The sequence below is a fragment of the Gymnoscopelus braueri genome, assembly GCF_963280865.1.
Source record: "Gymnoscopelus braueri genome assembly, chromosome: 17".
In the NCBI taxonomy this organism is placed as follows: Eukaryota; Metazoa; Chordata; class Actinopteri; order Myctophiformes; family Myctophidae; genus Gymnoscopelus; species Gymnoscopelus braueri.
In genome coordinates this window covers 24,925,536-24,951,601 of record NC_137617.1, presented here as the reverse complement: position 1 = coordinate 24,951,601, position 26,066 = coordinate 24,925,536, and the positions used below count along the sequence as shown (strand labels likewise).

Sequence of the window (26,066 nt, the reverse complement as noted above, 5' to 3'; positions counted from 1 at the left end):
AATGTACTTGGTATGCTTTCCCCCCACTCTGAGTCTGCACCAAATCTCTTTGCCAAAACTAGCTGATCTACAGTCAGCAATACAGAGCGATATGTGTTGTGAACTTGTTGATCAGCTATTTTTGGCAAACGTTCCCCCCTGAATATGGATGCCGGGGTGCAAGTGTGGTACATATATTTCATGCTGTCTTAGTGGAAATCTGATTCAACTGAACAAAACAACAAATTTAACAATTGAATGCTATTACGAATCCCCCCAAACTGTAGACATAAAGCATTTAATAAAGAACCTTGTCCTCTATCCTCTATCCCCTCGTGCAGCTTTGGGGTCAGTGTCTTTTTGCAATGACCCGGAGCAGCCCGCTGCCATTCAAGTCACGGCCACTATTCCAGATCCTTCCTCTGTCCCCAAACCTGCCGTCTCCTTCCTCAAAGTCACGGAGCTGGCCGACTCCTCTCCTCTGAACTCCAGTCATAAGAATGAAGGAGATGCTGGTACGTAAGCCCATGCTCGTTGTTAAGCCAGATCTATAATTAGTTGCATGCGGGTGTCGCACGCCGAAAATAGACTATTTACTAGCTCACAACATGTCGTGATGCATTGTGAGCTTGTAGATCTGCTATTTTTGGTTTGTGACACCCGCATGATGTATAAATCAAGCCATACATATGGATTATTATCCATATGTATGGATTATTATTATCCCTGTTTCTTCATGGTTAAAGATAAGGCAACTCCATTTCTAGATGTCTTTTTTTGCATTGTTAGTTTTCTTGGACCTTTTCTTAATCATCTCATGTTCATACTGTACCTTGTTTAGCTGACTTGAAAGTGAAGACACCGGTACAACCAGACTGTTACAGGCACTTTACTCCACGTTTCAAGACCTCCACTCTTGATCAGGTACAGAGCAGCTTTCTAGTGGTGGGATAAAGATTCAATTTATACTCCGAGTATAAATCAGGCATAACACTTGGCTGTCTGTCTGTCTGTCTGTCTGTCTGTCTGTCTGAATCACTGTCTCTCTCGACCTGCATACGTATATATTTTTCTCAATCTTTATTATACTGTAGGTACATTCATACATTTGTTTTTACTTTTATGATATCCGATACTATCTGATCCAGACTGCAGTAGCACCCCAGCGAGAAGAGGAGGGATTGACTCTGAAAGCTGTGATTGGCTACAACGGCAATGGGCGTGGCAACATGGTGTGGAGCCCTGACACAGGTAATGGCCCTCCTTCAATCACTTTAAGAGAGGTTTTTTAAAAGAGGTTGTGTTCATTTGGGGCCTTATCTACTGGTTAATTCCCATCGCAGGCTTGTTTGCATACTCCTGTGGCTGTGTGGTGGTGGTGGAGAACCTTCATACGGGCAGTCAGAGACACTTTCTGGGTCACACGGAAGAGATCTCTACTCTGGCTGTCACCAATGACGCACAGGTAATCCTCCTCTATGGACCTGGAGATACGTTGGGGATAAGATGCATGCCTAAGTTTGCCATTTTGTTGTTTTATGAATATTAGTTTTATGAATGCAATTAGTCTCATTATCCGAACCGCTACTTCCATTGAGATTCATGAGATGGTGTGCAACTGCAAGAACTCCCAGAGGGATCAGCTTGGCATGATCATGAACTCAAATGAATGGTGCTCACTGTCTTGTCTGTCTCTCACTCTTGCTCTCTCTCTCTCTCCTCTCTCTTTCAGACGGTGGCCTCAGCGGCTGGAGGCAGCAGTGGCTCCAGGAGCCTCATTTGCATATGGAGCGTCCAGAACGGAGCCTGTCGAAATACCATTTCCTACCACAGGGGGTCGGTGCAGAGCTTGACTTTCTCCAGGGATGACCTCTTTTTCCTCTCTGTCGGTCAGCACCCTGTTGGAATAACTTTGATGATCTAGGGATGTACATTTCACCAGAACAGAATTAACAGGTTCTATAAGCTTGATATAATTAGGTGTAGCCTTACATTTCAAAATCACTCAAATGGTACAGTCTAAGACTCCACCACTCCAACTTATACCGCTTTGTCCTAAATTTAACTTCAGAGAGGTTTGGAGGTTAGGAACATGTGTGTTAAGAACAAACTCCCCCTTTTGGGGACTCCCAGTCTCCCAATTGTTGCTCAGGGCCAGCAATCGAAATTTTGCCCAAAACTAATCCATGGCCAAATAAATGTTCCATGATTTAATAGTAGTCAAATTATGAGTCACCTGAGAGCTACATTAGAGCGATTATGTACAGTTAGCACTTGACCATTGAAGCCAACCTCTTGACTTCCTGCAGGAGACTTTTCTGACCCTGAGGTAGCACTCTGGAGCAGCAGAACCTTCCAACTCCTTGCAACCGTTAATGTGTCGGGACCGGTCCATGACGTGGCCTTCAGCCCCACAGCAGCCAGCCAGCTGGCCTGTGTGGGTAGCCAAGGAGTATTCTTCTGCCTCATTGACACCAATGGAATGGATGTAGACCTCAAGGTACAAGAACTCATATAAAACTGTGTATAAAAAAAGAAAATGCGATTTGAGAACATTGAGCTGTAGTGTGTGGAGTTCTTCTACAGAGAAACGTGCATTCCAAAGAATACTGATATTTGCATAAGAAAATCCCTCTGTAATGGCGAAATCTCTGTTGCAGGGAGTTTTAGATGCCATCCTCAAACATACTACTGAGTCTGTAGAATTAAACCTGTATCATTACAACACTACGGTAGTTTGGGTTAGCAATAGCATTCATTTTGCATGCACAAATGTTTCAGTAAGGATACAGTGGAGATAGCAAAGCTGCCGTTTGATGGAATTGTATACCCACTTACACAACATAGAAAATAGTAGTACTTCCTCATTATTACAGGTCCAGCGAGTGAGTGTACCACATGAGGTGGGCGATGTTGAACTGACGGCCATGTGTTACAACACCAACTCTATCCTGTTCACCGCCACCAACCGAGGACACATGTGTGCCTGGGACTGCACTACACAGCGCTGCTTCATGACATGGGAGGCGGACCAGGGAGAAATAGGTGCAGTTAGATTCATACTCCCTGCACTTCACGACTTGCCTCAGTTAAATGTGTGACAGGACAGATTTCTACACACTTTGGTAACAGAGTCATGTTCCGTTGAGGTGGTCGTTGTGTCATAGTCTGTATTAATCACCCTAATCTGTTTTCTTAATAAGCTAATTCTTTATAATGACTCATCGTTCAACAATGGTCAACCTCCTCATGCTATAATTTGTAAAGGAGCATCACTGGGGTGTGGCAGATAGTACAAACTATATAATATAAATATATCTCATTTATATACACATGAATAAAATAACACATGGTGGCCTACAAACACACAGACTACATTAATTGCATGTCCTGTGTTGCAATATGGCATCACATGACACTATTACACTTGCACACCCTCCCCGGCATCCTCAGTCTTCTCAACCCGTGTCACTTTGCACAGTGAAACAGAAACTTTCCTTTTAACATAATCTTACCTAATATATGGTACCATTAATTTTGTGAAATTCTCAAATGCAGCTCACTCACCCAGTCAAGGAATGAAATCCTTTTTCCAGCTCAGCTTCGTCCAGAAGCGCTTTCCTTTGATAAATGACATGTGACAATGACATTGATGCTGGGTTTTTGTGAACTGAGAATGATTTGAAAGTGCTTTCTTTGTACAGGAGTGCTGCTCTGCAGAGGGAACCGCCTGTTGACGGGCAGCAATACCCGCCGGCTGCGACTGTGGGGGTTAGCCGCTGTACAGGGGATGAGGCCTGGGGGAGAAGTGGCAAACATTGGGGACAGGTGTGTCAGCTAGCGTTAACTAAACATCACTGAAACATAACTGAAACACAATATGAATAAATGTTTTAATGGTTTAAAAAGGTGATTTAAATTAATGAACATATAGTTTGCTGAATACATTAAATGTATATAGTTTCTTATTGAGACTCTGCTGTTTACAGAATAGTACTCCCAAAGAACCCCTGCTATAGCTATTACAGAAGTATACTGTCAAATTATTGTTTATTAATTGTAGAGACATGTTTTGGCACAGTGGAGTATGTCATATAGGAAGTGGGTACTCAGGAGAGAAATGGAATGGAAATGTGGCTAAATTAACCTTTTATATGAAAGGTTTGCATCTTAAATTGTGTTTCAGCAATAATCTCTATCGGCTTCCTTTTTATGACTGATCGGTTCACATTGGTCTTCTGTGTCTGTCCATCAGTGAACCCCGAGTGCTTTTGGAGCAAGAGATGATGCTGGACGGGGCGGTGGTGAGTGCATCCTTTGACCACATGATGGACATGGGCATAGTCGGCACCACAGCTGGTACACTGTGGTATATCAACTGGACAGACAGCAGCAGCATCCGTCTCATCAGTGGACACAAGACCAAGGTACTGCTTAACCTCAAATCCAAACCAAAGAAGTATTCTCTATCCATGTGTGGTGAGGGACAAAGTCAAAAGCAGCCTCATATTGTTTCCTCACAGGGTAGAATTATCATATAGCATGGGAGGCATGTTTGGCTACAGATTCCCATAGCTAATTGTACATTAAAACAATTTGCTTTCACCTTTTGTTAAGTGTGGGATGCTCTCTTGTCCTGCCCAGGTGAATGATGTCGTTTTTAGCCCGGATGAGAGTCACTTTTCCACCTGTGGAGAGGATGGCAGTGTGAGGGTGTGGTCCGCTCCCACCAACGAGCTGGTGGTGCAGTTCCAGGTGCTCAACCAGGTGAAGGAACATTTTCCAATGCACAGGATGTGATACGGCTCTCCATTGTGCCATTAGTGAAAACCTTGTTTAGATATTTGAGGAAAAAGGGGTTGGTGCTTGAGGGTTTATCAGCGTTAGCAAGTAGTGCATACGTATGTCCCAGGTAATAACAGTAACAAAGGGGAAATCCGCAAAATGTCGAATGATGGTGAAGAATTAACGATTTATCTGAAAATCCCCAAATCTAAATATCATCATTATCTATTTTTTCAACTTATACCGGATCTGTCAGTTTGTTAATTAAGTACATAATTCATTGTCCTTTAGAATAAGATTTTGTGATTTCTTATAGGCCTGCTGTTCATTTGTAATACATTCTATATATCAGTCCATTTGAAATAAAGAGACTAACTGAAAGACTAGATTCCATGTGAAGTATCTTTTCCAAGTAACACCTTGGGACACCTAGATAATAACAGATTATCTCTCTCAGCTTGAGACCACGCTCTTCGGTGATGCATGTGCAGTTGCACACCATCTCATGAATCTCAATGGAAGTAGAGGTGTCCTGTTTACGCTTCACAAGCAGGCAGCAAGTAGGAAGAGGCCCCAAAGGAGCATATAATGATAGATCTGTCTGCAATAATTCAATTCTACACCTTTTTTTCCTCTTGGTTGTACAGGGCTGTGGCTGCTTGTGCTGGAGCCCTGTGCTGAACTCATCCAAGAACATAGGTTCTTGTGTTGCGGCAGGTTACAGTGACGGAACGCTGAGGGTCTTCCGTCTCTCCACCTCAGAAATGGAGCTGAAGTTCCACCCCCACACCACGGCCATTACCGCCATCCAGTATTCTGCTAACGGTGAGAGAGGCCATGACAGTCCTCCTGGAGATTGTTCTTTGTTGTTACATCTTGTGTACAGGTACATAAGAATAAAACTTTCTATTCGGCTTCCTGCAGACGATATAGCTCATACCTTTTCAGCCAATAGTTATCTTGTTGCCTTTATTGTGCTGTATGTTCAACTGTTATGATAACTCATGACATAAAATAAAATAAAATAAACAAACTCAGTGAGGTAATGATAGTAAAAATAGTAAAGAAACCAAAGAGTCAGTAGTAGTTTTATACTAAGTAGAGGTTCGGGCCGCTACGCTGCCAATATGTCTATAGATAGCCAAATTTGAAGTCGGTCGGCCCCATATATGCACATAGCGGTCGGATGTGTGGCTCTGGACAACTGGATCTCGTCTTAGAGGAATTGAGCCACTAGGTCAGAATTTGAATGTAGTTCAGTTTGGTTGTATTTGCATTAGTGTACAAAAACAGCTAACCTCACCTCAGAACACACAAAGGACAAAATAGAAACCAAAAGCTTACGGTAACCATCACGCCAGGAGGCGCTCTCCCATGAGTGAGATATCTCGCTCATAATATCAAAGAACGGGTGTTACACTAGTAACCTATAGTTTTCCTTTGCCCCCTGCAGGTCAGGTGATCCTTTCAGCAGGGCAGGATGGTGTGATAGCAGTCAATAGTCCACTGAAGTGTGAGACCATCCATTACATCAGGGACCACAGAGGAGCTCCCGTCACCACCATCCAATGTGTGAACAAACAGGTCAGCACACTTAAACAGCCATGTTGCAATAGAGCTCACGTTGGCATTGGAAACGGTGAGAGGAATGGAGATTGGATGTCGAATGTAACAAATGCACCACTACCACCCTAAGTGTTTTCCACAAAATGGACTGTCATAAGTCCAGTCCCTCAACAGTTTTCTGCCCATTGCAAACAAACAAATCCTGATTGAGATTCTCCTTCTCTTCTGCTACTCTCCTTAGCTTCTCTTCAAAAAGGAAACCGAAAAGCCCATGGAAATGTTGTGTGTTGCATCAAGGGCAGCAAATGTACAGTACATTGAAGTGGTTTCTCAAAGAATTGGAGATTTCTCAAAGAATTAGAGAAACATGATCTCCAAAAAAAACTATATTGGAGAGATTTCTTAAGAGTTCAATCTCTCAAAGATTGAGAGAGACTAATCAGTTACAGAGAACACTCCCACTGTTGTCCCATATTTTAAGGTGTTGTTCTCCCCAGTACAAGGAGTTTGGTGTGAAAGGAAACGAGATGTGGTTGGCTGCCAGTTCAGACAGACGTGTCAGCGTGTGGGCTGCTGATTGGCTCAAGGACCAGTGCGAAATTCTAGATTGGCTTACCTTTCCAGCTCCCGCCTATTTTGAGGTAACATCTTGATTTATTTATTTTATTACCATTTTATTATCTTAACATAAAAAAGTGGTCTCAAAGGAAAGCAGATTTGGTCCTCAGTGTTGATATTTCTGCACAAGGACTGTGATACAACCAAACATCACAATACCCCATTTACAAACAAACCTCTTAATTTTTACTTGGTGATTGCTAAGGATTTCACTCTACATGATTATTGCAATGTCTCTAAGTTTAAGATTCGACTATCATAATGTATATACTTTGCTTCCTTTCAACCTGACTTATTGTTTTATTTCAAGTGTTTGACAGTGAGTGTATTAATTATTCTGCATGTTTTGGTTGTCATAATTAGGAAGGTGGCTGCCTGCCACCCAGCCTGGCAGCCTTCTGTCCAACAGACCCTGGCTTGGTGCTGTACACTGGTTACGGAGTCGAGAAAGAGCTGTCCTTCTACAGTCTGGCTAGAAAACAGGTACTGTTGTAGATTCCACACTTCCACATTTCTTAGTGCCGCGCTATTTTTTGAAAAATCGTGAAAATGTGTGCAAATCTTTGAATGTATATTTTTTAAAGCCAACATTTGTAAAATATTTTGTTCCAGGGACCCTCCGATGCAAAGATTTGAGTTACAAATGTTCGCTTAGAAAAAATAAATTCAAACATTTGCACACATTTTCGCAATTTTTCAAAAATAGCAGATCTACAAGCTCATAGCGTGGCTCTCGGTGCCGCGCTATGAGCTTGTAGATCTGCTATTTTTGAATAGCCAAAGAAATCTAAAATGACAGAGATGCGTCCCCGGATTGAATGGGTTTAAAGGAAGTATGTTTTTGAAAGTTTGTTTTAAAGGTTATGACTAGTGGTTAGATTTCATATTAGTAGAAGCATATTTTACAACTGTACCCATAGATACTGCTTAATGGCAATGCAATGTATTTGTTTACCAGAGGTTCTTGTGTACATGTTTCACTCTTCACACAGTTACATTGTTGAGTTGTCTTGTTTTTCATTACTTGTGTATTCTATAATTTGTACCCTTGTAGAGCAGCTGTGGTTGACAAATGTGTGTGTGTCACCTTATGCAGTATGTTTTAACCCTACTACAGGTAATAAAAAAGATTGCTTTGGCCCACTGGGTGACATGTTTTGGCCTCTCCTCCAGTGAGTCTCTCATAGCTGTGGGATCAAAAGGTACATTTCAGCTTTGGTTGCTTAATTTAAATACCATGAAATCATGTCACTTTGATTTGTAACTATTGTAGAATGTGTGCTTTCTAGTAATTATGTAAATAAGTAAACTTGCTAGTTAATGTCCCTGTGCAGTAACATGAACATTTGAAAAAGGAAAAGAAACCAATGTAACTCTGCCATTCCAATTTTGTATACTTTGCATACTAATAATGATAATAATAAAAACAAATTGAAGCACACTTCATTTCAAGTGGTTTGAACTTCATGTACCTAATTTCTTGTCAGAGCGAGTGTTGAAGCTGATCAAGTCCACCAGTGGCAGGTTCCACGATTTCCTCCATCACAGCGACTCCTTACAGACGTGTCATTTCTCTCCCTCTGGGAAGCTGCTCTTCACTGTAGCCTACAATGAGATCCTGCTGTGGGAGGTTAGGGGTCTTTAGACCACCTCAGCTTGGAATCTGGACTGGAAAGCAAAATAAGCAATCCATTATTGGTTTGTTTTTTGAGAAGTGTTAGATTCAGGCCTCTCTTTGTACTTGAAACTCAGGACAAAATGTTTACTTTTCTACTTTTTATAGAAGTTTAATCATTCTTTTATATTGTGCAATTTGATTGGTTCTTAGACAGGGAATTGTATCAATAGACTTATTAGGGACCTCTTTTAGGGGAACGTATTGTATGTATGACAACATTCCCTGTAACACCTTTTTTTGCTTTCCCCTGTCATCATATTCTAAATGATTTGATTTCAAATAATTTCATCCTCCTGACATTAATGTAGCTTTTGTATTGTCAATGTTTTGTAAAAAATGTTCTTTGCACAAAGATTATGTGTGATTATGTATATTCTTACATTTCCTTGTGATATGTTCATCATTTTTCTGTGAATAAAAGGGGATGCTAAGGGGGTTGTTCATGCCTGTTTTAAACAAATCAGCATTTTTTTCTGAATGATAAATCAGTTATTGACTTTCATAAAGGTTGTAATGTAACAGCTGAATAACTGGTTATTTTGTTTGCCATAATTGTCTAATCTCACCTCTCTTACAGCATCTATGATTAATAGGTTAAGTAATGATTAAGTAATTAAAATCAGTCCCACCTTTACCAGCTGCAGTTTTGAAGGAGAGTAACGATTCACTTATGCCTGTTGGTCTGTAGTAATATTTGTTACTGTAAGTATACTGTGATACCAAAAAAATATAGGACGTTGACTTGTAACAGAGTATTTCATTTTCAACATTTTAGCTCATAAAGTATTGCCTTTTCAAAGCGCATGGTAAGTCTGACCTCTACTGGCTAACTACCGCACAGACATGCACTTCGACGTTTCACCAACAGAGGGCAGGTATCTTCAGCCTGCGTGAACCGGAACGACATGGTTTCACCTTGGATGCTAACATTGTGGAATGGATTAGTTGTGTTAGAAATTTGACAAATAAGTACAAGTTAAAGCCCACTTTCTTGACCAAAGTGTGTATATAGGCTGAAAAAAGAAGGGGGAAACATGAAACGGGACGTACGGATACTGTTATTGGGAGAACGTAAGTAAATCCCAGTGCAATTACAAGCTAATGCTAGCAAACGTTAGCAGTTACAACCTTCTGACGTTATTATAATGCTACTACTTATTGACTTCCTGGCATCAGTGATGGAAGATGTTGCTATGGAATGATTAAATACCAATGTTATTGGCAGCTAAATTATGTCATTGATTCACACACATTTTAGCAAACTGGTTCAATTCAAATTGCATTCAGAACTGGTACGTTGGCCAAGTTCTCTTGTGTTGTAAACATGTTCGTGGAGCAACTTTTGAGTGCTTGGGCAGTGATCACTGTGTCTCTGTAATGTGATATAGCTGTCTGAAAGCCAGCCACTGTTGCAGCCTACATGAATCATGTGTTTAGCTGTCAAATTCCTGGTTACCCAGTGGTGGGAAAAGTATTCACATTTTTTACCCCCAATTTTGTTGTTGTTGAAAATAGCAGATCTACAAGCTTACAATGACTGTGAGCTTGTAGATTGGCTATTTTCAAATGGCCGAAATGTAAATAGGGCTGAAGTGGGTAATCAAAATCTACAAACTAACTAGTAATTATTAAAGTTTTCAAATAATTGTAGTGGAGTAAAAGTATAATATTTGCCTGTAGTGGAGTAGAAGTAAAAGTACTGAACATTGGAAATACTCCAGTAAAGTAAAAAATACTTCAACAATGTACTTAAGTACAGTACTTGTTTAAATGCACTTAGTTACTTTACACCAGTGAAGAAACCGTACCTAGTCTAGTAAACTGTCATGCAAGTTAATGCATTTTTATTTAGACCTCATTTATGATGCTTATGTTTAAAAGATATATTCTGTAACAGACTTTTTCCTCAGTAGCAGTGTTGCCAAACCAAGAACCCTGTGCATACTTCTTCTATTGACCATGCAGCACCAATACAAAAAGTGTTATCGGGGCGTACGTGATGTGTGTTTATTGTTTAATAGTCAAATAAACCAGCCCCTTCATGACAGAGTAAATATAGATTGTGTTTGGACAAAACAACGCTGAGGCAATCAAATGGAAATGATCCGCAAAAACAAAAACCTACACTTCAGTTGAAATTCTAGATTGTACCTACATTATATCCATTGTTATTTGGTCAACTCATGCTACCATTAATTCCACGCCTGAACCACAACCTGTCTGTCTCACTCTGCTGCATTTTATCTCACTTTTACAGCCAAGGTGGGGAAGACGTCACTCATCATGTCCTTGGTTGGGGAGGAGTTTCCAGAAAAGGTAGGTGGACTGCACACAATTACTTCCTACCAGTCAGTAATGCCTGATTTATACTTGGTTGGCTGTGCATCGTGGCTTGCACCTAATATAAAGGCTGATAAAGGCAATCTGTCTTGGCCAGGTGATGGTCTCACTTGCAAAAGAGGTTTCATAGCTCAATGTTACTCTCCTGGTTAAATAAAGGTTACATATTACTTACAACATGTCACAGCGCGTTTTTGAGCTTGTAGTTCTGCTATTTTCAGTGACACTTCAAGACACTGGCGCACAACTAAGTATAAATCACAGGCAAGACTGTGGAATATCAAGACTTGCTGTCACGTGTTATATAAACTGTAACATGTACTATTTCAGGAAAATATAGCTTGTATTCCCATATCCATACCCTAGCACACGGTAGTCTCTATTTGGGCTATTTGGTTCATTTCCTTGTAACACAGAAACTATTGTGTGACACACACAAGCTCACCAAAGTATTTTTTCTGCTGTCATCAGCAGCTGAGCTGACCATGTTGTAGAATACTTCTCACCAGTAAAGATAAGACGGAGCTCATATTTCAATTCAAACATTTACATAGTGGACTGCTTTCCACTTTCCACCACTAAGCTCCATAGTCTTGTAGGAAATGCACTGTTTGTAGTAGCCTATATATAGTTTTCCTTTGTTTACTGACATGTTTCTTAAAATTTCTTGGCAAAATAGGGCTGGGCGATATGGACACAATGAAATACCATGATATGTGTGTGTGAATGGGTGAATGTATTGCACATTGTAAAGCGCTTTGGATAATGGTGATAAAAAAATGCACCATTTTACCGTTTAGATTGTTGGAATCATCTTTCTCCATCGCGAGAGGGAGACAACAGATAGGCTAAAACGGATGGATTGTGGGTTAAATTTATACCAAAGTGTATGCGAAAACTCTGTTTAAGAAGCATGTGTTCTTTTATCTCCTGCAGGTTCCTCTTCGAGCTGAAGAGATCACCATCCCTGCTGATGTCACCCCAGAGAAGGTTCCTACACACATAGTGGATTATTCAGGTACACAGTTTTGTGTGTGTGTGTGTGTGTGTCATTTGGATAGCGGCCTGCAACATTGTTACTACGTTAGTGTGTGAGAATGGAGCTTGCTAAAGCCATGGAAACATGTACTGCAGCACACAGTGTGTGTGTTTGATTGGACTCACAGCGTCATTTATGTTTGTCCTTAAACCCAACAGAGACTGAGCAGACAGATCAGGTCCTGAGAGAAGAAATTGTCAAGGTAATTGTACCACTGTGAACTAATAACATTCTCCCAGAGAGAGCAGGAAATGAACACCAACCATAGTCAGATGCTGCTGTTTCCCTTCCAGTTTCTTAATATGAAGGGTTTGTTCCATCATCATGATGGAACAAACCACCAGCATGATTCATGCTCTTAATCAATTTAGAAAAACAACTGCTGCCTGAAATCTCTCATGCAATATTGAATTATTAATAAAGATTTCATGACAGATTTCTGACATTTCATCCTCCAATGTTGTTAATAGTTAGTTTTTAAGTTATTTTGTCAGGCTTTTCTTACCCTTTATCGATAGTCACACTGTAGAGAGACAGGAAACAGGGAGAGCAAGTCGGGGAGTGACATGCAGCAAAGGTCTGCTACAGTAGGCTTAGGAATCGAACCAGGGACTCACTGTCAGACATCAGAGCCTATGTGGTACACACCTTAACTACTACTTGGCTATCAGCGCCCCCATTAAGAGTTTATGAGGTACAAAATGTAGGTTCAATACAATTCCATAGCGAGTTTCGCTGTCTAAAGGCAAGGTCTCAGTTCTTTCAAACGGTGTTTATGTCACTTTGTTGTCTTGGAAAGTTTTGTTTCTTTAGGATGTTATTACTGTAATGCCCACCAGACATTTAACGGGGAGAGGGCAAATAGGTATGCTTGGTATGAAGTTGTCGCTCATCATAATCTCTCCAACCCACGCAGGCAAATGTAGTGTGTGTGGTGTATGATGTCACCAAAGAGGACACGATAGACAAGGTAATCTCCTGCTCCTCTTTACACCATTTCATGGATGCATTCTGAATGTACTTCAGAGTATCACAGTGTTGGGCAGTGTTACTTTTAATATATTACTGTAATATTATTATTTTACCCAGTAACGAGTAGTGTAAGGTATTACTCTGCCAAAACAGTAATATTATACCATATTACTATGTAAAAAATAGTACATATTAAATGTTACTCAAGTTTTGTTGGCTGCCTTTTGAAAACATTTAGTTTAAAAGGTCAAGAGAGATTTTTGCTTTATTTTATAGCCTTTTTGGCTGATTGGTGACTCTTATTATTATTATTCCAAAAAATTGGATTCAGTTCTAAAAGGAGCTGGCTTAACAGATTGTGTTGTTGTACATCTATCTATTTATTTATTTTTATTAATATTATCTATCTATTAATATTATTACTTTTTTAAGGAGTAATATGTAATAAGTAACATATTACTCTCCTGAGTAATATTGCCCAACACTGATCCCACATGACATGTGCTCTAAGGGAGAGTAAACAAGATGCTTTCTTATTATAAGCTGCCACCTGTCTTTCAGATAAAAACAAAATGGATACCTTTAGTCAACGGAGATGCAGAGAAGGGGAACAAGTATGTATTGGCTGTTGATTTTACGATATATAACTTTCTGCATGTTTTATCTGGCCTGTGCTTTTGTCTGGTGACTGGTGACAAATACTTTACTGTAATATCTTATAGACTGAATACTCTGTTGTTGAGCTCATTGTAAGTTACTCTATAGAAGCATGTTGGTTCAATTCTTACAAACTAATGTAAAAAAAAAATGCTTTTTTGTGCATGTTGTCGTGCTGCTATAAGAATTCCCATCATCCTGGTGGGGAACAAGTCAGACCTGCGCTCCGGAAGCTCAATGGAAACCATTCTACCAATCATGAATCAATTCTCTGAGATAGAGACTTGTGTAGAGGTAAGAATCTCCTCTATAACCACAACACTAACCTGTTTGCCTCATAAAGACTCATAAACTTGCCTGGTCTCACAGAAGTGAGAAGTTCTCATGCACCCTGTCTTTTTTCCTTTTCAAGTGTTCTGCGAAGAACTTGAAAAACATCTCAGAGTTGTTTTACTATGCCCAGAAGGCAGTGCTACACCCCACTGCCCCTCTCTATGACCCTGAGGACAAACAGGTCAGTTATTTTCTAAATAAGAGGCCAATTTGGTGACGGTCATAGGGTTTACTTCTATGTGTTACAGTGTATTCTTGTACTTCCACATCAGTGGGGAGTTATGATCTTTGTCCTCCTGTGTGTTCCCTAGCTGAAGCCCATGTGTGTCCGAGCACTCAGCCGAATCTTCTCCATATCTGACCAAGACAACGACCATATCCTCAGCGATGCTGAGCTCAACTGTTTTCAGGTGCCAAATGTTCAAAATACAACTCATCCGCTCATCTCTCTGGATCATGTGTTGTGTGTACATTGTAATTCCATTCCCATTTCTTCCTCATCTTGCAACGCTTCCTGCACACTGCAGTGTAATGTCTGTTCAGTTGTGTCAAGAACAATTGTTGTTTTTAGAACAGAACTTGTTTTTTTATTATGTATTTATTATTTTATTATATCATGTTGAAAATAATTTGCACTTGCCCCAATCATGTGGCAATAAAGATTATAAAGAATTAAATCTCATATGTCTGTGTGCAGCTATTAATTTAACTGAAAGGTTGGATTTGGCCTTTAATAAGACTCAATTTATTTAATCAGAAATCCTGCTTCGGGAACCCACTGGCACCTCAGGCCTTGGAAGATGTGAAGACGGTCGTGTGGAAGAACACCAGTGATGGCGTGCAGGACAATGGCCTGACCCTGAACGGTAAAAACCTCTCAGCAAATGCTAAGCAACACACAACTTGTAGAGGTGTGGCCCATCATATCATAGGCCAGTCCCAGGAGTTGAATAAAACCACAAAATCTGTACCATCATATGGTTGTATTGCTGAAGTTGTTAACGTCTAAAACTCAATGTCTCTGATTCAATATGGTTAATCTCCTGAGACGCCACCAGCTGACTTGTGACCTTATAAGACGGTGTAGATCGCACCAGAGCATTTATCCTCTGCAACGTTCAAAAACGGTTTCATCTTGTTGAGAATATTTGGTCTGGGCTTAAGGAGCACAAGAAATTGTAATAACATCACTTTCTATAGAAGTTACACTAGGCTCCAATGTAGCATGACAGCGTGTCGCGGGTTCGAGTCCCGATCCTGACAGCCTTTGCTGTGTGTCACTCCCCATCTCTCTCTCCCCGTTTCCTGTCTACCTACTGTATTATGAATAAAGGCATAAAATGACCCAAAAAACATCTTTAAACAAAAAAAAGAATGTCACACTTGTCTTGATACCGCAGGTTTCCTGTTCCTCAACACATTATTCATCCAGCGGGGCCGACATGAGACCACGTGGACCATCCTGAGGAAGTTTGGTTACGATGACACCCTGGAGATGACAGATGACTTCCTTTACCCGCAGTAGGTCTACTAGTGGCTTAGCTCTACTGTTCACACTGACTTCAACTGATGGAGTAATGTTTGCTATTGTACATGCATTATTGCACACCTCTCAGAACACGGATTCATTTTTTTATTTGACCTGCCAAGCAACACAAAACAAAACAAATATTTACAAATATATTCTGCTGAAGGATGTTGATGTAATAACAAGAATGCTACGATAAACGCCTACTTTATCAGAACTCTTTATAGGCTCCCTGGCTGTGCCAGCCAGTGCACAAAAAGGAAATGGGGTAGAAAACTGATCATTGTATTAAATTAAGTGCTATGGGGCACTCTGGTGGCGCAGTGGTAAAGTACCTGCCCACCACCGCAGAGTTTGAAATCAATTGCACTGCGGTGTTGAGCATCTATACGAACACAATTGGCCATGTTCAGGGGATGGAAGCCGGGCGGGGAGGGTTATATTTGTCGCTAGACATACTCCTTTGGCATGGTGCAGCTCCTGTCTTTGGGGAACTAAACCGGGGAGAAAAATTATATTTAGCTTGAAAATTTAGAAACAAAATGAGTGCTATACTGTACTAGTTCATGAGCCTAAAAGTTCTTAAAAATATTATATTATGTTGTGTTCTACGAAGTACATATGCATTCGAATAAACATCTCTGATTATATATTATTTGCAAATTTCAATACATATATTAGAATACACACATTCCCTTGTGCAGAAGTATGTCCCGAGTGTATGTGACTCTTTTAGTACGTTCACCACAGTGTATAACAAGGTATTTTTGTTTTGCTATTTTGTGCTGCTAGGCTGCGGGTTCCCGTAGGATGCACCACAGAGCTGAATCACCTGGGTCAACAATTCCTCCAGCGGCTATTTGAAAAGTACGATGAGGTGAGAAGCATGCCCATCAGGGCCAACAGTTACTGTAAATGTATCTCACAAGGTCACATATTAAAAACACGGGCAGTATTTACAGCTGCGTTTGATTTTAGATTTTCTGCCCAGCATTTTGATTTACAGTATGCTCTATTCTGTTCATTAAATGGTTTTCAGCATTGTTGCCATAGTGGCAACAAGAATGTTAATGTTTCAAGAAACTAACTAACGTGTTGTCCCTTTTCAGGATAAGGACTCTGCACTGTCTCCCACAGAGCTTAGGAATCTGTTCTGCGTATTTCCCTACATGCCGTGGGGTGCTGAGGTCCACACAGCGGTCCCAACCACAGAAGATGGCTACATATCTTATGACGGCTACCTTTGTCAGTGGACGTAAGTTTGCATACTTGCCTTGCATTGCGCCGCAGGTGTTTGTTTGTGCACGGTTTTGTATGGGTATTTTAATTCGACCTGCACTGCTTAAAGCTCTCATGAACGTCTGTGCTTCCATGTGCAGGCTTACTGCATACCTTGACATCCACCGCTGCCTGGAACACCTAGGATACCTAGGATACCCTATCCTCACTGAGCAGGAGTCTCAGACTGCAGCAGTCACAGGTGTGTGTGTGTGTGTGTGTGTGTGTGTGTGTGTTTGTGCATATGGTGTGTAACCTTCTGGACTAGTAGGAGGATTGCAAGTTTAATCTCGTCCAGCATAGGCCCTATAGATTTGCATACTGTACGACTGTTTTCTCAAAGTAGCAAATGACACTTCATTCGGAAATTGTGAGTATTGGGAAATGAGAAATGAGGGCGTTATATATGTATATATATATATATCAGTTTATTGTCAAATGTCAATCATTGATTGATTGATAGAATACTTTATTAGTCAGAAATGTAAACGGCACGTGGTACAGTCAGACATTAAGGCTAAAAGGATAACCCCAAAAAACCCTGGGGACATGTTTCCATTGTGGTCATCATCGTATGGAGCAGAGCTACGTACAACAAAATTAGCAGTGTCATCAAGACGGTACAAGATGTGCAAATTTATAAAAAAAGACACTCTCTTTAGCAGCTAAGTAAAAGCACCCAACCCCACCTGCATGGGCTCAATCAACTATGTTTTTTTTATTCATTCCTTGCGCCTCGGTACCTGACACTCAAGACTCTTACCTGCTGGTCACTCTGCTCATGTGTCAGCAGCTAATGGCTGTATGCATTAATTATCACAACATCATACTACATTACTACTGTCTGTCAACGCGTAATGAGGCTTCAGCGCTCCGTGACATAATGACGCGTTTGGAGGTGGCATTCTTGTGCGCATTTTGAAGCTCTGTATTGCAGCAGTTTCAAACTGTAAGCGCACATCTACAAGAAGTTGATCTTTGCAGACTTCTCGTTTCAAAACGCTAGAAAGAAGAGCTTCTGAATGAGCCTCTGAATGATATGAATGATTATGTTGTTGCATTTTATGTATATTTTATTTATTATTTGAACTTGTATTGTGGCATTTAATGTAGCTGGTTTCATTTGGAAATTGACCAGACTGTTAAAAAAAATTAAATAAAGACACTACTGTATATGAGTGCTGAAATACTGTCACGTATTTGTTTGTGGTTGGGAGCACGAAACCTGGTCGTAGCTCCGGGCATAGATATATATAGAGAGAATGAGAGTGAGAGCGAGAGAGGGGGGGACAGAAATGACAATGGTACTACCATTACCCTTCAACATGGGTCAAATGAACCAGCCACTGGCCACAGACTTGTGAATGAGAAGTCACGGTCAGTCACAGAGCTTTAAACTGGCATTACAGTGCAAACTGTTGGTTTTTATTCTTTGTTTTGCGTGTGTGTTTGATCTTTATTACTCTGTGTTTGTGCACTCTTTGCATGTTGTTTTGTTTGCCTGCGTGTTTGTGTCTTGGTGTGTGTTTCCACAGTGACACGGGAGAAAGAGGTGGACCTGGAGAAACGCCAGACTCAGCGGTCAGTGTTTCTGTGTAAGGTGATCGGACCACGGGGGACGGGCAAAACAGCCTTCCTCCAGGCCTTCGTGGGGCGTAACGCTGCGGTAAGACACCATCTGTCTGTCTGTGACCAAACCACCAAGCATTCCACTGTCTCCACTACACACATTCTTTCACAAATAACAGACACTGATTTGTCTCCAAATAACATTTCACATATTACAAATAACCATTACATTTCTGTCACTGACACCGATAATACTGTGGCTTGATTGGCTCATCTGTCTCTTCTTTCTCTCTGAGCCTTGTACTCCACTCGCTGTATGAAAAAAGCCCACAACATCATTAAAGACACCAGCCATCCCGCAAATACCCTGTTCAAACAACTCCCTTCCAAAAAACGCTACCAAGCATCAAATCTCGCACCACCCGTCTCAGTAACAGTTTCTTCCCCCAGGCAGTCAGGCTGTTGAACAGCTGACCTTGAACTGTTTTGCACTGTATTGTCATTCACTTGCACTTCTATTTGTGTTTTTGTCTTTTTCTTTGCACTATAGATGTTTGTCTATGTCCTGTGTATGTAAGACTGAGAATGCTCTGAGCAAAATAATTTTCATTGTATTTATACTTGTATCTATACATATGACAAATAAACCTGAACTGAACTGAACTGAACTGAACTCTACACCATTTCCTGCTTGCTGATGTTTGGGATCTAGAAATCGAATGTGATTCTACTATTGCACTAAATAAAGTAAATCACTCTGGAGAAGAGCAAGCACTAAATACCTCAAATGTTTTGTTCTCTCCAGAGAGTGGGAAGTTTCAACGGTGCCTTTTCCCCCTACACCATAAACACTGTCCAAGTCAGCAACCAAGAGAAGTATCTTATCGTGAGTACTAGAGCCCAGTCTGGCTGCAATATTGAACCTTTTGGCTTTTAAAGCCTGAACTTATTTTGAACTCGAGCCATCAGCCTTGTAGTGATGTATGATGGCGACATGTTAGCTTGAAAATCAGTTCTTGTCAACAAGGCAAGCGACCCTATCGTCAGACGGAGTATATGTCAAACTTAAGCCTCAACCTAGTCCCCTACAAACCTTGTCCTCCCTGCAGATCTATGAGGTAGATGTGGAAACGGAGTTCCTGAAGGCATCGGATGCGTCCTGTGACGTGGCCTGTCTCATGTATGACACCAGTGATCCGCACTCCTTTGACTACTGTGCCAGTATCTACAAGGTCAGCAGCAACACAAGTCACGTGGGCCGTCTTTAATTACATTTGGTCAACCACTTACAAGCCCTACTGTATATAGTTTGTTGTGCAACAAATAGTGACAATACCCGATCTACAAGCTCACAATGTATTGTGATACGACACTACCTCACTACCAAAGAGTACTTTGCAATAGAGTACCGAAGTCCTGATGTCACTCGTTCATCCCCTGGGTTGCGGAAGTAATTTCTCTATGGAGAATAACATTGGGTCATCTTAGAATCGTTTCATATAAGAATCGTGGTCCAAAAATAAACAAACTGTCTCTGCGATATTGTCAGGGAGGTGGCTCTGTATCGTTTATGATAGTCAGTCACTCATATTTGATACAGTCTGTTTCAATTTAACTAATTCGGCGGAAGTAACATTAGCTTTTTCTCACCGTCAGTTAATGCTTCATATCCATATGAGTCAATTCGTTCATTTGTTTATTTTTGGAACACAGTTCTTATTTGACGCGATATGAAAGACGTCTATGGGAATTCAGAATGGGGGGGGAATCGCGACCCAGGTAGGATGCGTAAATTACCTCAGACTTCAGTGCTCTATAATTACTTAGTTTGTTGTATTTCTTCCTTAGCAACACTATATGGAGAGCAGCATCCCCTGCGTGCTGGTTGCATCCAAGGCAGACCTCGCTGAAGTCAAGCAGTTCCACGGGATGACACCTGCAGAGTTCTGTTATAAACACCGCCTGCCTCCACCACTTCCCTTCTCCAGTCTGTCCATAGACTCCACCAACAAGACCATATACACAAAGCTGGCCTGGGCTGCCATGTTCCCGTACGTTGATAGCTTTCTAAAATCACGCACACACATTAGGGGTGGGACGATATGGGTATCTCACGATACGATATCTGTGGCGATATTAGGCCCTCGATAACAATAATATCACGATATTCGATATATTGCGATATCACGATATATTGCGATATCACGATATATTGCATGAAATTTCACCAACGATATATCACGATAGTCCTTGTATTCAATTCATAAACACATAAAATAGCACCAAACAGTTCAAAATCATCATCACACAAATACAGAGTCGGAAAAAAAACGTATGAATATTTTTCGGCAGTATATCGATTATTTATCGCGGGAGGAAGTATCGCGATATATCGCGATATATCGCGATATCGATATATCGTCCCACCCCTAACACACATACACATGCACAATCTCAGGTAATGAATGCATTTGAAATTGATCTGTTGGATCAGGTTCAGGTTTTATTGCATGTCACAAATGGTTACCATTTCAACACATCCACCATGACAGTGTCCGGTTATTTCAGACACTGTCTTTTAACAGTGTCCGAAATGAAACAAATCATGCCTCATGCGACTGTCTATTGATGATCTTTTTACCTCCTTTCCCAGACACCTGAATGGTTCAGACATGAGCAACACATCGTTCTGGCTGAGAGTAACGCTGGGGACGGCTGTAGTCACAGTTCTGGGATTTGCCATCTATAGAATCTTCGCAAGGCAGAGATGAATGACTTCCATCTGGATATTCCTGTTCCATAAATCCCTCTCCAGCATTCAAGACCAACCACAGACTACCGGGCAGACTTCATGCCATTTTTATTGTAAACCACAATAACCCCCAGTCTGTGCCCAATCGTCCTTCTTTTTTGAAGGAAACTTTGACAATACATCTTCTCGTTACTGGACCATCTCAGTACACCCCTCCCTCCAGCATCCATTCCTTTCTTTACCTCTGTCCTTCTCAGCTCCCGGTTTCTTTACTCTTTCCTATACACTGATTCACTTGACTGTAATCATCTGCTGGCAGTTTGGGGCCATTTGCTGTATGTCCCCTTCTCTCCCTTCCCCTGCTTGCTCTACCATACAGTAGTATGCTGTCTATCCAGGCTAAGCAGGAGTTGGCCTTTCTATGCTCGATGCATTTGAATGCCATGAGCTACTATTGCTGTACGTTATCCAAGTAGGTGCTTTATCAAAGGGGTAGAAATGAAGACACTGTGTCACACTCATTCCACTCCCCCTTTATTCATCTGCAAAACAAAGAAGCCAAATTGCGAATGGAAGAACATATCGACCCATAGAGTCATTAACAACCAAAGGGCAGCATGAGGAATTGTACATATTCCCAAATCATTTTGGGAAGTGAGTCAGTCGACATTTGGTATTGCCGACTGGGCACTACCAGGATTCACCCCAAGCCTATTGGAACTACTGTAGTATGACTCAACAGCAGTCATCCTGATTGGCCACGTCTCACGACCACCGAGCAGCTTGCTGGAGCTCTGCAGTGAAAGAAAGGTCTTACCTTTGACCAAGCAAGCCTCTACCTACGTATAGTATTGTGGAAGAATCTAGCTGCAAGTAATAGTCCTGGCCTTCTACAGTATTTCCATGTTAGGCCCAGATATTACGTCTATGAATAACACATTTGCACGAATTAAGTCATGTTAAAAGTCTATATGTGTTAATAATTGAACCTGATCTGCAGTGGCTTGTCACAGGTAAAGATCTTACTTTGTGCATGGAGGAGAGAAAATGGCAGTTTTTTGTATTTTGTATAGAGGTGCAAGAGTCTGCAATTCAAAATAGGAATTCAGATGAAATCCAAAATAGATTGCACTGCTGGGGTGTGCTAATTGTCCCTACTATGTGTGCAGAAATGATATTTTGGACCTAATCTGCCCTTATACTTTCCAACATGGGACAATCGTTTATTTTTCCCTTTTTTATTTTAGCGAGGCCCTGCTATTACCACAGGAAATCTTTCTGTGACTTAAGAACTATGGCTTTTACTGACTGAAAATGAAATGGACTAGAAGCTTATTGAATAAAAAAAGCTGACCTTTTGCCAAAAGATGGTACGTGTGGTAGAGTGGGAGATACATGTGTCACTGATGATTACATTTTTATTTGATTTTTTACAGTTTTTGTATGCTTTAAGGTAGGAAGTACATTTATCTCTGTCTTGTGTTATGTTTCTCATCTAACATGGATAACCTGGATGTTTTAACAGTGAGAGGTTTTTCATTTAAACTGGGTTTTGATTGAATCAGAAAGCATAGAAGGTCCTACCACTCAGAGAATGTGTTTTTAACAAATCAGTTCTCATGCATGTATGATTGGAGTGTAAATGTGTTACACCCAAGACATAGCACAAACTTGTGTGAATCATCTCAGCAGCTCTACATCATTATGTGCATTAATGGAATTGTTTTTGGTGTGCTTATACATTAAGCAGCACAGGATCAAAGCATCTTGAATTGTGACCTAAGTAGACCAATTGAGTTGCTTAAAGGGGAAATCCACCCATTTTCAATATTTAACTATGTCATTAATATAGCATAAAGGAGTTGTGTGGAAATAAGAAAAAATTTAAAAAAAAATTAACATTGCAAAAAAATTTAACATTGCAAAAAAATTAACATTGCAAATTACACCATGATGAGTCATCACAGTGTAATTTGCAATGTTAATTTTTTTGCAATGTTAAATTTTTTTGCAATGTTAATTTTTTTTTTAATTTTTTCTTATTTCCACACAACTCCTTTATGCTATATTAATGACATAGTTAAATATTGAAAATGGGTGGATTTCCCCTTTAATGCTATGCAGTACCTGAATTATCCAACTCAGAATTCAGAAACATAATACTGACTTAAGTTTAGTTTATAGAGACTAACTTTAATGATTGAGAGATGATGACAACTAATTTACACTCAGTAGTACAACCATGTCTTATATCTGATTTATGACACACAGGGTTGTATGACAATGTATAAATTACGCTTAAGTGGCTGCACAGATATTTTGTATATATTTTCCTTTGATCAGATCGACGACGACACCTGCTTCAAACGGTATCCAGTGCCTGCCCAGTCTCAACAAAGTGAGAAGAGGGAGCGACTGTTCTACAGAACTGCCACAAGATGGAGGTGTTGTCTTCAGGTAAGAGAAAGGAGGATGGCTTTGGTTTGAAAATCAGTTGAAAATGCATATCAAAGCGTGTTTCAAGTGTAGTCAGAATCAGAATATGTAGTTATGGACATAGCATAGTAGGACTACACTCGCGAGTTGTTGGGCTTAAATGAATATTTTAAGCTATTAAAACCATTCTTTTATTTTTACTTTTCAATTTCGCCAAAGCCAATGCTGGAAAAAAATCACTCGAATCCAGTGTGATAGATAGGTTGCCTCTTTGACCAGGGAGAAGAGTATTTGTGTTGTCCTCTACAGATAGAGAACATTTCTCTATCACTCCCACACAGTCCAATAGACCTTTGTTCCCTCAGCAGTGAACACTTTCAAGGGTGCCAATTTGCATTCATGTCTGAAACGAAGTAATAGGTTCCCTAATGGAAAATACATATTTTTTTCGGTTGAGTAATTTAAAAAAAAATAGACGTTTAGCTACATCATTACTGTTTGAGTTACCCCCCAAACAAACAAACAAACAATAAATTGACAACTTTTACATCACTAGAATCATGACTGTTGAATGCACAATTATTATAATGTTTTAATGCATGCTAGCTACCACTACTGGCATCTAATGAGTGTAGCCTATTAATAGCTAATAGCTCTAGAGACCTGCAACTTTAACGTGCGTTATATACAAGTGGGAATAAAATGAGGAGACCCTCCCAAATCCAAACAATGTTGTAAAACATTTTTCACCATTTTGTATTAATAATAATGACACTATTTCCCGTGATCTGACTTTATCTCAACAGAAATACCACCAGCTTATCGTGCTGTTTGAACAATGATTGAACACAATTAAGTCAGATTAAGTTGAGTAAATAAGTGCATATCCATCCATCCATCCATCCTTCCATCCATCTCACTGGCGCCTCCATAATGGGGATTGTCTGCAAAGACGCGCTGGCACACAACACTGCGCCGTAACAGGTTTCTTTCAGTCAACTCAACTCAAGTGTTTAAAAAATGGAGGTATAGCCTCGATACCTTTTTTATTTGCCATCTGATTGGTGCTACCTTGTTGAGCCATAACTCTCCCTGCCACCTCATACAACTGATTTGAAGCTCATAAACCGTTACCATCACCGTATGCGCGCGTAAATTGCGCGTAATAAGTTGCCAAAACATAACTTTTTAGAAGACAAAGGTTTATTGTATTGCAGTATAAACAGTCTTAAAAATCTTTCGACACAGTATGGGATGTTTTTATATGAATCAAAGGGACATATTTTACAAAATGCTTTTTGAACTTACTGACAACCACAGAACCTCGAAGACGTTGCTGACAACTGCCTACAGTTAGGTTATATACAATGTAAGGCTCGACGATGCTTACTATTAAAACATTGCATGTTTTATGAACTCGTGCACTAACAACTTACAAGAACTGTTAATTCTTTCAGTTACTTTTTCAATAAGTTCCAGAGTCATATCACATATCTTCCCTAGGATATCGGGGAGAAATAACAGTAACAGTACAGTAGTAGTAGTAATGCAGTCAAATACAAATGCTCACAATTACCGTTAACTTAATCCTACAGCAAGGCTATATAGTGCAATGGAGTGGAAACAGTTGGTAAAAACATTAGGATAAGTTCGCATGACACGATACAAAAATAATACATATACGAAAACATTTCCTCGGTATTTACAGTGACTTTATGCAATCAAGTCCGTCTGATAATAAGTGTCCTTTTACTTCTTCTTTGCTGCCTTTTTGGCTGGCTTTGCCTTGGGCTTCGCTTTAGGGGCAGCCTTTGTCTTGGGCTTCGCTGGCTTGGCTTTCTTCGCTATCACTTTCTTTGGCTTCGCCACTGCCTTCTTCGGTGACTTTTTCACTTTCTTCGCCGGACTTTTAACGACTTTTTTGGCTTTCGCCGGCGACTTGATCACCTTCTTGGGCTTGGCCACCTTCTTGGGCTTGGCCGCTTTCACCACCGTCTTCTTCGCCTTCACGGGCTTGGGCTTGGGTGCCTTTTTGATGTCCTCGGACTTGGCCAGTTTGAAGGATCCCGACGCCCCGTGGCCCTTGGTGTGTCGCAGGACCTCCGCCTCCACCAGCCTCTTCAGGGCCAGTTTGATCTGCACGTCGGAGTGGTCCCCCACCTTGTACGTGCTCTTGATGTACTTCTGGATGCTCTGTCGGGACGCGCCGCCTCGGGTCTTGTCGTTCTGGATGGCCGCCTTGATCATCTCGGAGTATTTGGGATGAGACGCGGGTTTCCTGGCTTTGGCTGCCCTTTTGGCTTTGGCCGGTGGTGCTGCCGCCGTCTCTGTCATGATTGACTTTTGTGGAGTTCTAATAAAACAACACAAAAACAAACTGATCTCGCTCAGATATTCCCCGACTGAATAGTGTCACACAAAACGGTGAAAAAATAGAGGAAAAAGTCCAGTAATACAGGCTTGTGTCGTTGGGTGTCTGTCTTTAAGTCAAATAGATGTGTATATTTTCATTCCATAATAATGTATCTTATTCCAC

The 26,066-nt window shown here is 40.7% G+C and overlaps 3 protein-coding genes across 3 annotated transcripts in view; 2 read left to right on the top strand and 1 right to left on the bottom strand.

The window, feature by feature from the left end:
• Positions 1 to 8,915, top strand: part of wdr90 (WD repeat domain 90) — a 28,176-nt gene extending 19,261 nt beyond the window's left edge. Inside the window, exons 28-43 of the mRNA XM_080455188.1 lie at positions 321 to 494; positions 821 to 903; positions 1,128 to 1,230; positions 1,323 to 1,444; positions 1,712 to 1,868; positions 2,289 to 2,479; positions 2,856 to 3,024; positions 3,684 to 3,807; positions 4,235 to 4,406; positions 4,624 to 4,746; positions 5,412 to 5,589; positions 6,218 to 6,348; positions 6,828 to 6,971; positions 7,312 to 7,431; positions 8,066 to 8,150; positions 8,436 to 8,915. Coding sequence (XP_080311314.1) covers positions 321 to 494; positions 821 to 903; positions 1,128 to 1,230; positions 1,323 to 1,444; positions 1,712 to 1,868; positions 2,289 to 2,479; positions 2,856 to 3,024; positions 3,684 to 3,807; positions 4,235 to 4,406; positions 4,624 to 4,746; positions 5,412 to 5,589; positions 6,218 to 6,348; positions 6,828 to 6,971; positions 7,312 to 7,431; positions 8,066 to 8,150; positions 8,436 to 8,593 — 2,234 coding nt within the window. The 3' untranslated portion in view covers positions 8,594 to 8,915. The remainder of the gene's footprint in view (positions 1 to 320; positions 495 to 820; positions 904 to 1,127; positions 1,231 to 1,322; positions 1,445 to 1,711; positions 1,869 to 2,288; positions 2,480 to 2,855; positions 3,025 to 3,683; positions 3,808 to 4,234; positions 4,407 to 4,623; positions 4,747 to 5,411; positions 5,590 to 6,217; positions 6,349 to 6,827; positions 6,972 to 7,311; positions 7,432 to 8,065; positions 8,151 to 8,435) is intronic.
• A 621-nt stretch (positions 8,916 to 9,536) lies between these two features.
• Positions 9,537 to 22,452, top strand: rhot2 (ras homolog family member T2). The gene is made up of 19 exons (XM_080454451.1): positions 9,537 to 9,697; positions 10,884 to 10,942; positions 11,903 to 11,984; positions 12,164 to 12,207; positions 12,922 to 12,975; positions 13,539 to 13,591; positions 13,820 to 13,928; positions 14,047 to 14,148; positions 14,279 to 14,377; positions 14,725 to 14,833; positions 15,368 to 15,488; positions 16,288 to 16,372; positions 16,605 to 16,750; positions 16,875 to 16,975; positions 18,309 to 18,439; positions 19,148 to 19,228; positions 19,452 to 19,574; positions 20,191 to 20,393; positions 20,996 to 22,452. The coding sequence occupies exons 1-19, from the start codon at positions 9,661 to 9,663 to the stop codon at positions 21,111 to 21,113; spliced, it is 1,857 nt and encodes a 618-aa protein (XP_080310577.1). The 5' UTR covers positions 9,537 to 9,660; the 3' UTR covers positions 21,114 to 22,452.
• A 2,259-nt stretch (positions 22,453 to 24,711) lies between these two features.
• h1-0 (H1.0 linker histone) lies at positions 24,712 to 26,066 on the bottom strand. Its single transcript, XM_080454959.1, has one exon. It carries the CDS (start codon positions 25,862 to 25,864, stop codon positions 25,280 to 25,282), a length of 585 nt encoding a protein of 194 aa, XP_080311085.1. The 5' UTR covers positions 25,865 to 26,066; the 3' UTR covers positions 24,712 to 25,279.

Excerpts from the sequence above, each read along its gene's own strand:
- rhot2 (XM_080454451.1), top strand. The coding sequence starts at position 9,661 with ATGAAACGGGACGTACGGATACTGTTATTGGGAGAAC. Across the intron at positions 11,985-12,163 it reads ACACATAGTGGATTATTCAG|AGACTGAGCAGACAGATCAG; the intron begins GTACACAGTTTT and ends TAAACCCAACAG. Across the intron at positions 18,440-19,147 it reads TCGTGGGGCGTAACGCTGCG|AGAGTGGGAAGTTTCAACGG; the intron begins GTAAGACACCAT and ends TGTTCTCTCCAG.
- h1-0 (XM_080454959.1), bottom strand. The coding sequence starts at position 25,864 with ATGACAGAGACGGCGGCAGCACCACCGGCCAAAGCCAAAAGGGCAGCC.